Raw genomic sequence first — 14,970 nt, 5'->3', positions numbered from 1 at the left:
TTTTGGTGTGTGTGTGTGTATTATTTCAGATCTGGTGAAATCCATGCTTACTCTCATTTGTGGCCTATTTAAATTATTTAGCTCTTTTAGAAAAATATGTCTTAAGAAAAGAAAATCCCACAGTGTAATCAACTATCGTTTTTGTAACGCACATTAAAGTAAACCTACAGCTCCTCATCCTATTTCCTCTCGAAGCTCCATATACGGATGAAGTGATGTAATTCAATCCTGAGCTATCTTACGCATTTTAAATACTGGGTTCCCCACATAGTTCTGCTAGATTCCACCCATGTTTCCCTGGTGGTCTGATGCTATCTATGTTCAGTGGGCCCTATCTGCAATATTTGACCCTCACCTGCAGAACGAATTCATTCGTAATGGCATTGAAGGATGTTTTGTATTTGGTAGAATCATCCATTTCTCCTTTTGTACGCTTCCAGTTGACATCAGGGGTTGGGACACCTTTGACCACAGCTCTGAAAATGGCATTTTTACCTTTCAAAAGAGGCAAAAAATGACTCATTTAAGAGAGACTTGAAAAAATGTGATGAAAAAGGAACAAGCAAAGATTAAAGACGATAATCAGCTCTCCTAATTTTAATCATTTAGTGTTTGGCCGCCTAACTGAAAATTTACTTAGGGGACTTGCTGTTCCAGACTCTGGCAAGAGCACATTTATCCCCATTAACTATAAAAGCAGTCTAAATTGTTCACTCAGATGTAGACAACCACATAATAGTTATCTAAAGATGAGGATGACTTTGGTGCTAGGATCCCTATGTTGTCAACAGAGCGATATGCAGAGTGAGCCTTCTCTTCTATCTTAGGCAGAATTATCTTTTGGAAATACCTAGTTCTTTTCCTTCTCTCAATAAAGGAAACCTAAAATTACCAGCTTATATCAAATGTCTAAGTTCATGCAACTAAGACATTTGCAATAATCCTTGCTCTACCTCACTGACTTTCCAAAATATTACTTAAAAACTAACTATAAAATTCATCACTGACAAATATGCTTTCCACCTGCATTTTTATTGCACACCCATGTGGATAGAGAAATTGTGTACCCAAGAGATGGATTTTAACATTAAATTTTCTGTCATGGTCTGATTTCTAACTCCCTTAGTATTTGGGAAGGCTCAGATAACAGGCACTGATCAGTTCAAGTCCAGGCCAGCTTCCTCTTCCCCATGTCATGAATGGCAGAGTTTGCCTGTATTCAATCAAAAAGGCTTTTTTAAAAGTGGTGCCAGCTATGACTCCTAACATCTTCTGTTCATTCTGAAATCAACAACATTATAGCAAGTTCAGACTCACTTCTGATGCAGTTTTGATCCATACCAACTTGTATGCACTACCTCTGCCACAGCCTCGCCATGAAATGACAAAATCCATTCTCCTTATACATTTCTCCCTTCAAGCTCCCGTTACTTCCCCATTCTTTCAGACTTTTCCCTTGGTTGCTACAACACTGGGCAGGATATTCTATAACATGGAACTCACCATGCAGGAGGGTCCTACCTCCAAACATCCGTAAAAGCCATCTGTGAACACCAGTCACTGTTCCTGGTTGCTTTTTTATTTGGTTAAAATGGCGATGAAAACAACAAGATATCCCCTCTACCTCTATCTACTCAAGAAAACATGTTCTTAACAGACCACACATCTTGGAGAACCACTGGATGGTACCGCCGCTTCTCCATGCTTTCTCTTATGCATGTTATCTTTCTGTAATACCTTTCTTGTCTTCTAGCCTGGTACCAACTTGCTCTTTGAATACACCTAGCTCTCCTCTTTGAAGAGGCAAAGAAGGGAGAAGAGATGGGGTTGCCTGTGAGCTTTTGCTTTCACATATGCTCTCCTAAGCACATGAGTGTACGGCAGTTGACCACTCAAACTTTCAATAGCTTCACTATTGCCTAGTACAAATTTTTTGTTGTTTTTTTCCTCCTAATAGGATTTAAAGACATGAGAATAAATATAAAAAAGTAAGTCAGAGAAATGACTCACATGCAGACATGACAGAGATGTAGGTAAGTAGGAGTGCCTTAGTGAAACAGAAACAGAGATGAGTTGTCGTGGATATGGTTCAGGGAGGAAATGATTAGTATCTCTCCTTTGTAATAGCTCTGGTCTTCAGGTGACCAACACTGTGTAAATATCTCCTCAGAAAGTCTTGTAATATTTCCCACAACCTTCTGCAGAATCATCATCAAAAGATACACTTTATTCAACACGCTCCTGGAAAGTACGCCCTTTCCTGCCATGTAACCAATGGATTCTTACCAAGAGGTATCTTTCCTCTAACTTTTTCTGGGCTTGCAGTATCAAAACTATCATTAAAGTCTATTTCCAATTGCTTATAACTTTGTCAAATTTTAGTCATTCTGTCTGCAGTTTCCCAAACTTGTCATCTACCACAGGACATAACTACTCAGTCATGAGTATCACCTAATCCATTCGCCGACGGAAATGTGGTAATGATCATAGTGCACTCATACTGCATCTGCATAGACACTGGAGTCAGGCTACACAGTGACTGCCCTGAATGTTCTAACATTTTGCATACAGATGATGAAGATCCTACTTTAAATCAAACAACGTGGAAAATTCAGACATCCTGGCCAGACACTGCCTTGGTCCATGCCTGAAACCTGCATGCAGAAGGAAAGTGAAAGAGGAAGAAGAGGGATGCACCACTAGAGGTCACTGTGCTTCTTCATACAGTCTCAATAGTCCATGAAAATCAACACATGGTGTGACAACAAAACTCAAATCCATGGTGCTGGAAACCATTCAGTCTTGTGAAAGAGGAGGGACTGCACAATCGGTTACTCCACTGTGAAAAATGCGGAAGTCTCCTCAAGGGCCTCACTGGAGACTACTGGAAGGCTTCCGACTGATTTTGGTTCATTAGTTGCCTCCTCTGTATTCCATGAGAAACATATTTCTTCTTTAGTGACTGATACACCAGAGGGCAGTGCTGCCATTCAGAGGGATCTCCAGAGGATGGAGAGACAGGCAGAGAGGAACCTCATGAAGTTCAACAAAGGGAAGCACAAAGTCCTTCACCTACGGAGGAATAACCTCATGCACCAGTACGGCCTGGGAGTTGACCTGCTGAAAAGCAGCTCTGCAGGAGGACCTGGGAGTTCTAGTGGACAACAAGTTGACCACAAGCCATCAATGTGCCCTTATGGCCAAGAAGGCCAATGGTATCCTGGGGTGCATTAGGAAGAGTGTTGCTAGCAGGTAGAGGGAGGTGATCCTCCCCCTCTACTCAGCCTCGGTGAGTCTACTCTGGAGTACTCTGTTCAGTTCTGGGCTCCTCAATACAAGAGAAACATGGAGCTTCCAGAGTGAGTCCAGCAGAGGGCTACTAGGATGATTAAGGGACTGAAGCATCTCTCTCATACAATGAAAGGCTGAGAGAGCTGGGACTGTTCAGCCTGCAGAAAAGAAGGCTCAATGGGGATCTTATCAATGCATAGCTGAAGGGGGAGTGTAGAAAAGAYGGGGCCAGACTCTTTCCAGTGGTGCCCAGTGACAGGACAAGAGGCAATGGGAACAAACTGAAACACGAGAAGTTCCATCTCAACATGAGAAAAAACTTCTTTATTGTGAGGGTAACTGAGCATTGGCAGAGGTTACCCAGAGAGGTTGTGGAGTCTTATTCCTTGGTGATATTCAAAAGCCATCTGGACACAATCCTTGGAAATATACTCTAAGTGACCCTGCTCGAGCAGGGGAGGTACACTAGATGATCTCCAGAGGTCCTTTCCAATCTCAACTCTTCTGTAATTCTGTGATTCTCAATAGAGAAGCACAGACTAAACTGTGTCAGAAGTACACCTTAATTTAAAAAGCAGCTAATCTTAGCGCTGAATTCTTGTAATACAAGTTATTTCAACAGGAAAAAAAAATCTTTTTCAAGGTACTTAATCTTTTGCTGTAAAATATTTACCCTGAGAGATTCCTTCGCATTTCACAAGATTAGTTGTATTTATTAGGAGTTAGATTTTGATCTCACATATACTAGTAAAACCTCAGGAAACCTCCATCAGTACTAATGGTATTTTCATCAGTATAACAAAGGCCTTGGCCATATAAAACTTTTTGTTTGTTTGTTTAGTCAAATCTCTTTAGAAATTTGATTTAATTAAAATAACTGTTTTGTGTAAGTGAGATGAGGAGTCAAGCCTCCAAGTCTATGACTTGAACCATATTTCAAGAGTCTCACCTTCCAGTAACGTTTGGGAGACTGGTTTCCGCTCAAAGTCAGGTGTACTACATCCTTCTGGAATATCATCAGCAAACTGAGTGATTGTAACTCCTAGGATAGAAGATTTCTTGAAGGTTTTCGCTAGAAAGGCAAAGAAAATACATTGAGTTAAGATAACACATTAATTCTTTAGAAGTAGCATCTCAACTTGCATTTCCACCCTGCAGAACACTTAATTGTTCCTGCTTATCATCTCTTAGACTATTAGAGCATCTATGCTTTCTAGCACTAGAGGGTGTGAATTCCAACTCTGGAGCACTAAGGGCTATAATTTTGTGTTGACTTACTGTAAAGCTAGGGTAGTAGCGGGAAAATCTGCAATCTGGATTGCAACCCAGAGTCACATCAGCTCACATGTCTAATAATGTTTTGGATAGAGAATCTTTTACATCAGTTACTGTTCCAAATAAACCTTGAAGATCTAGCATGAGGAAAACACTATTGCAAAGGTCAGCAGAATGTGATGGGCCAGGTACTGGTGTATTTCCTTGTGGTGGTAAGACGGATGCCTTTCTGTCAAACAAGAAAAGCAAGTTGGGCTTATTCTCATGAGTTTCCCAGAAAAGTTTCTCAGCTGTGGCTGTTCTCTCACCTGCCTGATGGCTTGCCATGATGCTTTGCTCAGCTGCTTGTTTTCAATAACAAAAACTTCCTGGAAGACAACAAATCATTTCATTATTTACAGTTCACAAGGAAAAAAAAAAGTCCTTAATACTATTTAGCTCGTTGTTTTATATGACAGTTTCATGATTATCCAGTCATGAAATGCCTGGTAATTAACACAGCTCTGCCTTCTCTTTCCAAAGCACCCTCAGCATCGTTCCCCTCCTCTCCCATCGTGACACAATTTTGAACCACCAGCACATCACAAACCAGGTAAGAAAACAGCTAGCAGGACTAAATGGACAAGTCACACATCTATCAGCATCCCTGTGCTGCATCTTCAATTTCCATGTTGTCTGGCTTCCTTTCTCCTCTCTTCTATTAGGCAGATATTACACCACAAGGCATTCACAAGGTGAGTTCTGATGAATGGCAAGAGGAATTGCAGAGAAGAAAGCCATAGAGATGGATGTCTAAACTGAGGCATGGAGCAACAGCACATCCTTATTTAAATTAGCTTGTCTAATCTAGTGACAGGCCAACAGGCCTGAGAGAAGACTATAGGCTGCTCTGGAAGGAAATGGTAAAGCGTCAGTTTGGCTTTAAGTAGTCATCGTTACAGATCACTTGTGTGACCTTTGGCTAAAAGTGTCTTTTCCCTGTATTTATAAAGTGGACAACGTATAAAGTAACATATCGCTATCTTCCAAGCAAATTGTGAAGGCAGATTCCTTGCCATATGAGAGATACTCAGAAACTGAAGCTCTGAAGTAGCAATTTAAAGATTAGATTCTCATGTCGGATTAATGCTGTGTCTCTATTTACCTTCTGCACACATTCAGTCAACACAGAGTCACATGAAAACATGCAACTTTCAACAGTTTTAAAAAGCAGATAGACTTTGACAGCATGTTTATGATCGTATTTCTGTTATATACATGAAGAGACATACTCATGCAACCTGGTATTGCCAAGTTACACCAGAYGAAAACTCTAGCTAGAACCCCAGCATTTTCTTATGTTACACATTTAGCTTGGAGTTGCATTGTTATTTTATTCTTTGTGATCTTGTGCTTGGTTTCTGTTAAGGGTAGGAGACAACTAAGCTAATAAAAATCATCTGTGCTGTATGTTCCACAGGAAGACTAAAGAAAGTATAACTCACAATATTTCTGGGTCAAATTCTGAATCAAAAGTATAAACTTTGTTTTTCCATTAATCATTAGATGCAAATAAAAATAGACGTTTTCCCAAAACAAATAATCAGATTCAAACAAATTTTATTTTAGGGCTCTGCAAACTATATAATCTCATGAGTAACTCCAAGATCACTACTGATTACCTGGAAAATCATTCCATGAACCTCACTAACTTTAGTGGAGATGCAAGTGAAAGAACAGAAATGGGAAATGATGCACAGGACTGTGAGTCATGGTCAAGTCCTCTCTTTATATCACCTCCCAAGTCTGACATGGGTGAATTTTGTTACCACTCATCAAAACAAGAGCTTTATTTATCTGTACTTCAGCTTCTGTTGTTGGCATTTTTGTGTATCACATATTTACTTTTGCAAACCACTGGTTTTAAATTTCAAAACAAGGAAGGGAATGAACAGCTTGTACAACAGAAACATGCAAAACTGAAATGATCAAAAGATGGTTCCAGGTTGCACTGATTAGGGCACTGCACTGCTGATGACAGAGTTCTTCAGGGACTCTTGACTATCTTCTCCTGWTGGGCTTCATTTGTCCTCCACAGAAGTACTGCTCTATATTAATAGCAAACACTAATTTACATAGCAAATACGCAGTCAGGCTGCACCAATCCCATACTGCCTTTTACAGTCTTGTGTCTTTCTAAACATTTCATCACTTCCAAAGCTGAAATATCTAACACTTACAACTCTCAACAAATTTGATTACACGTCATTAGCTTGTACGGTATTATCTAAGCTCTTTTTAAAAATTGTTAGGGTCAGATCTATTACGTTACTCCTGATTTCTTCTCTCTTCTTTAGCCAATACTAATGGCAAAATTTTGCAACATGAACATACTCTTCACGTTCAAAGCCATATTTGATCAAGAAACTTAAGAACTTTCTTATGTGACTGCAATGCAGCTCATCTAACACAGACAGACAACGATTCACAGTGAGGTATGACTTTGGATAGACATTAAAATAGTTATAAACTATTGCAAGTTGGCTATTGCTCAAATGTAGTAAAAAACCCCAAATGCTGACAAATATTTATATTGATAGTAATAGGCACCATGTGTGCATCCTTTCAGTGTACCATATCCACTCTATGCTATTAACTGCTAAGTTCACAGGGCCTTAAATATTTTAGAAATTCATACGGATTAAAGATAAGCTTCTGTGAGTCCTTAAACTCCTGTGAATTCTTGCCTTCTGTACGGTGAGACAGAAGTATGTTAATGCCCCACATCAACTGCAGTTAAAATAACAGTGTCAGGAAATGCAAGACAGTATTCCTTCAGCAGACTTAATCCAGCTACATTGAACTTTCTACTGTCTTCTGTGTTAAATGTAGACCACGAAATGCCGTATCTGCTCGCACAGGATCTTTCAGATCTTTTGTTGCTGCTTACTTCTATAATTTCTACTTTCTTGTTACATGAATAATCATGTTTTTGTTTTGATTTCAGCTCAATACTAAAAAAAAAATCATAGAATTTTTAAAAGAAATTAAAAATAACAAAACCTTACCAAAAACTGTCATGGCGGAATTTATATCAATAATCATAGCTGTCTAAAACATAGCTGCTCACACTAAGGTGACCACTGAAGTAGCTATTCAGTCAATGGAGGCGGAAGAACACTTCCAAAGAGCAATTCACCCTTTATGTATGAAATGCTGTTCACCAACTCGCAGCACAACAGGGCTAACACTAGAAGTGGCTCAACATTCACTTGTCTCTGAAAAATACATGTGATCTGCATGCACTAGCCTTGTTTAGGTAACTCAGAGCTGTCTATTTCTCTCCCCAGCCAGAAGTCTGCCCAGTTTTCAGCTACAGAGATGTCGCCTTTGGAGGCAGTGGCAAAGCTTCCATGATTCCAACTGCAAAGCAAGCCATTGACTACTAGCAATAATTTTAATCTTGCAAAATAAACTAGATAGCCTATTGGGATGGGAAGTCTGCCCTTCATCTTGTCTATCCATCAATCTGTCTGGATGAGACAGCACAAAAGCCCATATACTCTTTTGCACTATGACTATCTGGACACTTCTGATAGGACCATAAATCAGTTAATTGAATAAGTGAAACATTTGAGAGTCACGGGATTTGGAGGTACTAGTGGTGTCACAAGCAGTTATTTATGAGGTCCAGATAGTGTAACACACACACAGGATGTGACATAATTGTTGGCAGGGACTGGTGAACAATATTAGTCAAACTTGTAAAGAAGTGACAGCAAGTGGTATAAACGTTCAAACGTAGGTAATGAGTCCAGAGGCATGGGATATACTACAGGCATTGGCACAAACGCAGTACTATGTGAAGTACAAAGCCATTAGCATAGCCTACATTATTTGAATTGAATTAGCATTAAAATAAATTAATCAGCAACAGATGTAGCAATTTATTTCTGTTTGGCACTTCAAAAAAAATCAGTCCCAACCCAGTGTATGTGCTAAACAAAATACCAAATCATTTTGTGTTCACTCTCAAGTTCTAGCTGTGCATTACACTAGAGAATCCACTAGAAAAGCCACTCACTGAAAGGAGTGATCTCTCACTTTAAAATTCTCTCACTACGTTTTTGGGGGGAGAAGGGGTTAATTTTTTAACTTTTAATCATTTTAACATTAAGTAATGTTTTGAGTCTGTGTCTTCTCCTTTTAGATTTTTTTTATGGAAAATCTTAGAGGCTTTGGTTAGAGTTTCAGAACTGAAGGCGAGCAACCGCAGAGCCTCATGAAAACTTTTTAGCCTGTCACAGAGGGGAACCTCAGAAGCACTTCAGTGATGAATGGAGGCCTTGTGTAGAGTGGGGAGGAATGCCCAAGGATCAGATTCTGTGTGATTTATCCCTTCAGTAAATCTATACTTGACCTGATCTTCTCTTCTACCTCAGGGATTATGAATATAACATATGATTGCTCATGCCATCCACAACTGACGTATGCATGCACCAGATATTCTAAAGCTACTTTCTTACGAAAGCAGCTTTGACACAAAATGCCAAAAGAGGACAGACACCATCTATATTGCCCAAGTGAATCAAAATGATTAAGCCATAGGAGCAGTGAACAGGGCAATGAATTCATGTCAGGTTAGTGAAGTAGATACGGATGGCAACATGAGAAGAGGCAGTTTGTTGATTCCAGTGTCTGCAACATACCCATAAATACTTTCCTAATATAGACATGCATTTTCACACACTTGTTAAATTTATGGCAAGTATCATGGAGCAAATACAACAGAGCTTTAAAAATATGTCCAGAGGGAAAAACACCACACTCCTACTAGCTATGGTAGGAAAGAGCACCTCCAAGACAACAAACGTTAGAAACCACAGAATACTTGTTAGTTGCCACATGTTAGCAGATGAAGAAGATCTTCAAAAAGCCAGCCATTTTAGCAAGGAAATCAGTGTATGCTATAGGAATCCATTCTAGACAGAACATTTACAAGCAATTTGAAGACCTATAGCAATACAGAGGACTGCCTGCTGTGACAGTGAACGTAACATCTCATACTCCCAGACCTGTATCACACACACACAAATCTCAGCAAAGGCATGACCGAACTCACTACTTTACAGGTTGAGCTTCTGAGCTGATCCTACTTGAAGTCAATACTGCGTCTCTCAGGACCAGGGCTGCTTTTTCTGTTGACTCAGATCATAGAGCTCTTCCTAGCTGTTCAACAAGTCTCTTTGTCGCAGGTATCAGTGATCTGTATATGGAAGAAACCACACCTCTTATCAATCTGTTGTAAATACTGCCAAGTGGCAGAACAAATGACTAACTCTTGTCCCCTTCCCACCTCTCTACTCTCCTAGAAGCTGAGCCTGTGCTCAGTAGCTGCTCAACCAGGATCTCTCCACACTGTGCTGCGTGCGGTTGTAGGGGGCTCATTATACACCCATGCGTATACCCATGCGCAGCACCAGGGGAGGCGCACTTGAAGCCACTGCCTTTGGTAAGCCTGAAGGCAGCAGGCCAACTTGGTCAGATGCGACAATCAGTCAAGCCAATGCTTGATTTCCAAGTGCAAGCTGGGCCTCAAAGAAGGACAAACATTTGTGTAGATCAATGGCTTGTTAAAGGAAGGGATAAAATTTTGCATGACACATCAGCAGAGGTCATGAGTCCACAGAGGAGCTCATAATTACTTAGAAGAGAACTAAAACCAGTGGATTAATACATCTGTATGTGGGACAGACAAGTCTGGACTTGGCCTTTATAGTAGTCTTTCAGTCTGTGTAACTCTGAAAGGTCTTAAGAAGAGCTGAAAGAAATTTAGTTCCTCATAGAACAGCTTCACTGCTACAGCCAAAACAGACACTTTACTTTGCAGTCTTTTCTTCAAGAACATCTATGAGAACATCACTGATCTCCATGGATCATATTGTCCTCCAAAATTTTTTGCTTCCAGGCTATGTTTGCAACTTGTTAACCTTCCTTCCTCTACCCACAAAGCTTACCTGGACTGAGCTGACTCCACTCTGCTTTTTATTAGGAAAGTGCCACTTGAGAGCAAAGATACCTGTCTCATTCCCATTGCTCACAGAGACAGCACAATGTGCAAGGCAGCCAGGTCTGCTCAGCCTGGGACCCACCTTTCATTCATCTCTGACTGAAAGCATGCTATCCCTTTCAGGATGAATGTGCAATGAGCTGATGTGTGCAAAAGCTCATTAGTCAGGTTCACAACCTGTATTGACATAACAGCAGTGAGAACTCCATAAACACAGTACAAGAAAGAAAAAAAAGAGCTGTGTTCACTCCATTGGAAAAGGATTGTTAGGGTAATGGAAAACAGAATAAAGGTCCAAATTCAGTGGAGGCTATAAGTGACCTGCATCTCTATGAACACCTAATATACTAAATCAAATCATGTGATTCCGACAGCACTGTTTTTGCTGGTCATGTATATGAACAGGGATATTCTTTCAGTCAGATCAGGCAAGGGACCAAGTGGGTCATAGAAACAGAATTTTGTTTTTACCAGGAGAATGTCCGGTATCAGGGTGAGGAATAGTCACGCTATGCACATACGTGCCACAAATGTGTCTTATAGATTAATAATACTTGATTTTAAATAAATGTGATGTACTGAGTATTGACTACTCACACCTCCCTTTGATTTCAATGTAAGATGCCCATGCTCAGCCTAGCCTTTCAACACCAGATCGTCCATATCGTATGCTTAAGAAGAAATTTAAGGGACTATTTTAAGTCCCCAAGCCTTGGCTATTTTACCTCCCACATCCAAAATGCCAGTCTGCCCCTTTGTCACCAGCAAGCTGAGGTCTGTCATCACTGTTCATACAGAGCCATGATTAGACCCACTCTTGTCAATTGGACTTTCACACACTGAAAGGCAGCTCAGCATAAGGAAAAGATTACAGAGTAATGAATTCAAGGAGCAGCAGTACTCTACTTTCACACTGTGGATTAGCTCCTTCCTTCCCACACTGTACAGATTCCCTTCTATTTCCTTGTTTAGAACTGATTTAATCTGTTTGCATCCATGACCAACTGAGGGGTTTACCAGTACCATCCATGATTTAGATGATCCTGGCTGCATATAAATCTGACATTTTTCTTTTCCCCTTATGATAACTGCCCTCATGACTAATTCTCCTGCATGCTTCAATGCCAAGGCTGGCCAGTTTGGAACTTACATACTTTAGGAAAAATGAAATAGAGGGCAACAGAGATTTAACACAGACTCATCAATGATGTGATTTAATATCAATACATTACCAGAGATACTATTCCTTCAGAAGTTTTCATCCCTCCACCCAAGACACTAAAAAACCCCAACATTTTAACCCACCACGAGCTTTATTGAGCAGAGGGAATAAGGTATGCTTGTGCCGCTCTCATTGGCCCTATATGGTTATTGGGCTTTGCTGGATGTCCTCTACTCCAGCTAAAATTGATTACGTAGGTTCAAATCCTTTGCTTGTGCCACCCCTTGGGCATGCAGAGGGTTAATAAAGCCCATTGCAAACAGTGAAAAAAGTGTGCTGTTCAAATGCCGCAAGGGATTCAAGTTGAGGCTTTTTCTCATTTTTCCCCCTCAGATTAGGACATATTACAAATACTCCCGTTTCTGATTTGTTTGTTTCAATTTCCCCACTCTGTCAGCAGCAACAGATTTAAACAGCCCAGTCCTCACATGAAGAACTATTTTAACATTTCATATCCTAATGTGCAAGGAAGTTTGACACAAACAAATGCTGCATAAAATCCCTCTGAAACCCAGAGACACCACAGCACATGCTGGCTTCCTGCTTTCATTGCAGGATGCCTGAACATTATTTTCCACATTTTTCTAGTACTGCCCTACTTGACCTCTGCCTGCATAAGTTAGTGTCTGGCAGTCACAAAGGTGCAGAGGACTCTCATCACCGGGAACACAACCTCATTCCTTCTGAAGGTTGTTCTGCCAAACTCTATTTCTCTTTATCCAGCACTGTAATATGGGAATAAAATAAGTCTCTTCTAGCGCCAGAAAAAGATACCAACATCCAGCAGAGCAATAACCAAAGGAATAACTAAGGTGACAGGAGAAGACATCTGTTGCCTTCATGTCTACTTGCTCAGGAAATCCTGCAACCTCACAAAACGGTCGCGGTATCCCCTTTTGTGTAGGCAGGACACCAGCAGGGTCTGTCACTCCTCACCAATCACCCTTTCTGCCTTGTGGAGGTGATCACAAGGAGTTCAGACTTGCCTTCACCTCACAGCAACTACAGCTACTCATCTGAAACAAGTATGCACACTCACTCGCGTGTGTCTCCCCAGAGGTCCTCTTCTACCCAGCGTGCTGTCAAACCTGCAGCTCACAAGCGTCTTTTCTGCAGTTAGTGCTCAGCTGTGGGATCAGACTGGGTCCTGCGGATCCTTCTCTGCTGCTTGCTCTCTCTCTGTCTCACTTTCTCCCTCGTGTTCTCTCACAYTTAATCTCTCTCGCCCTCTCCCTCTGGTAGGTGAAGCCTGTCACAGAGCTGTTAGCATGTGAGACATCCAGATGATTTTTTTTTATGGGAACATGATGCACCTGCCTCCTATTTGTTATTATTTCAGTCCATACCAGTAATGATGCTAGCCAAATCTGAGATTAACGTAATTCTTCAGTGTTTCACAAGTCAGCTGCAGTGGTGCTTTTTCTGCAGATAGTGTTTCTTCTTCAAAGCAACTCTCTATAAACTTCTCTACAACTGCATGGCTCAGGATGTTCCAAAGCAAACTGTAGCATAATTGTCTGCTTTGAAACCAATTTCAAGAATAACTAGGGCTACTAACTGATAAGACAAACTGAACCTCACTTAAAGTGAGTGGCCAAGCACATTTAAAGATGAGGCTTCTAGAAGGACACTCACTTTTTAAAGGACTATTTGAAAAGAAAAAGCCCTATGTGCTGTAAATACAAAAATAATCAATATTATGAATATCAGAGGAGGACTGTGAGCACATTACAGCACCTATCTACTGTTCTAATGTGAATTTATTAGTATGCAGTTGAACACATGAGCCTGTCCCCCCGTTGGGTGGCTGAGGGTAGCCCCTGTTACCAACATAGCTCTGTGCACCCCTTTAAAGTAAATCTTGAATGAAACAAGACAGAGTCCCAAAGCAAAAGACTCTGAGGCAGGGGATAATTCTGACTCTTGAGAAGCTTACAGGCATAGTTCCTTCAGTCTGCTGATGGGTGGTGGGCAGCCCTGGTCCACCCAAAGCTGTCCTTGCTCCCAACCCTTCCTAGGTCTGGAATTTGAGGACATGTCTGGTTATTTCACTGCCCACATCTCTCACCAAAGGGACAGAGTCACGGCTTGGGGGATATGTCAGTTATACGAAGTAATTTCAAATGCAATCGCATGCAATACTGTGAGGAAAGGCTGACAGGAGCACTTCAAGGCTTCTAAAAAGAAGATGGATAAATTTCAGCAGCCTGTTATTTTCAGGAAAGAAAATACACTTGGGAGATAGGTTGGACATGAAAAAGCTCTACAGGTGCTGAAAGGTAGGCAAACTCTGTACTACCTGCAGTGTTAGATTGCCTAGTCCAGCCTCATCCAACAAGAGAGGCAAGAATCTAAAGCAAACATCATTTTCAAAGTTTTGTTTCTAACCTTTTGAACATAATCCCACACACTTCAGGCAATGGCCTATTGCCCCCCACACAAAACTACATAAGTACCAAGCCTGGACAAACAATTAATTGTAAAGCAGACACAGCTAGTAGGAGAACAACAGGTACACATTTTATGTACCTTCCAAGGAACCAAATAACCCCACTTATTGTGACTTATTGTTCACTAACCCTCTTACTTCAGATTAACTAATTTTGTGATATCAGATTCTTAGTTCCTTAACATCACGGTGGCCAGCTAAAATCCACTGATGATTTCCGATCTTGACAAACACTTAATAACTAAGTATCTTTCCTGATAAGGAGGAAGCTTGACCTGTGCTGAGCTGCTGAGATTATACAATAAGATTTAAGCTATAAAGTGTAGGTGACACTTCCCAAGAAACAGAATCAGTACATTTACAACCAACAAAATGTGGAAGGTCCCACATAATGTTGTACTCCTGCCTAGAAAAGCAGAGAAGTACTAACAACCCAGAAGGTTCAAGGATCAGTCTGATAAACTTGCAAGTATGTTCCAGTTACTAGACCTCAGAAACCCAAAGGGCAACCTTATGCAATGTGTTTTGCTTAACAATCTTCTGACATATTCCCTTCCAATAACCCACTTCACTACTTGTAAGCCTGGTTATTCTCTTCTCTTCAACAGCCCTAATAAAGATTCTTTTACTGTCAGATATATTTGTGAGGACTCTACTGAAAACCCACCAAATGGTAGTTCAGAG

The 14,970-nt window shown here is 40.7% G+C and overlaps 1 protein-coding gene across 1 annotated transcript in view; it reads right to left on the bottom strand.

The window, feature by feature from the left end:
* The window catches only part of IGFN1 (immunoglobulin like and fibronectin type III domain containing 1), a 33,335-nt gene extending 28,442 nt beyond the window's left edge, over positions 1-4,893 (bottom strand). Inside the window, exons 1-3 of the mRNA XM_085307696.1 lie at positions 4,875-4,893; positions 4,241-4,363; positions 356-495 (exon numbers count right to left, since the gene is read on the bottom strand). Of these exons, the coding sequence (XP_085163822.1) occupies positions 356-495; positions 4,241-4,363; positions 4,875-4,893 (282 nt within the window). The remainder of the gene's footprint in view (positions 1-355; positions 496-4,240; positions 4,364-4,874) is intronic.
* Between the last annotated feature and the right edge of the window lie 10,077 nt (positions 4,894-14,970).

Source organism: Rhea americana, unplaced genomic scaffold, assembly GCF_003343005.1.
Source record: "Rhea americana isolate MKP2758 unplaced genomic scaffold, rheAme1 scaffold_261, whole genome shotgun sequence".
NCBI classification, from domain to species: Eukaryota; Metazoa; Chordata; class Aves; order Rheiformes; family Rheidae; genus Rhea; species Rhea americana.
The sequence above is the reverse complement of the archived record's forward strand: the minus strand, read 5'-3'. Positions and strand labels throughout refer to the sequence as shown.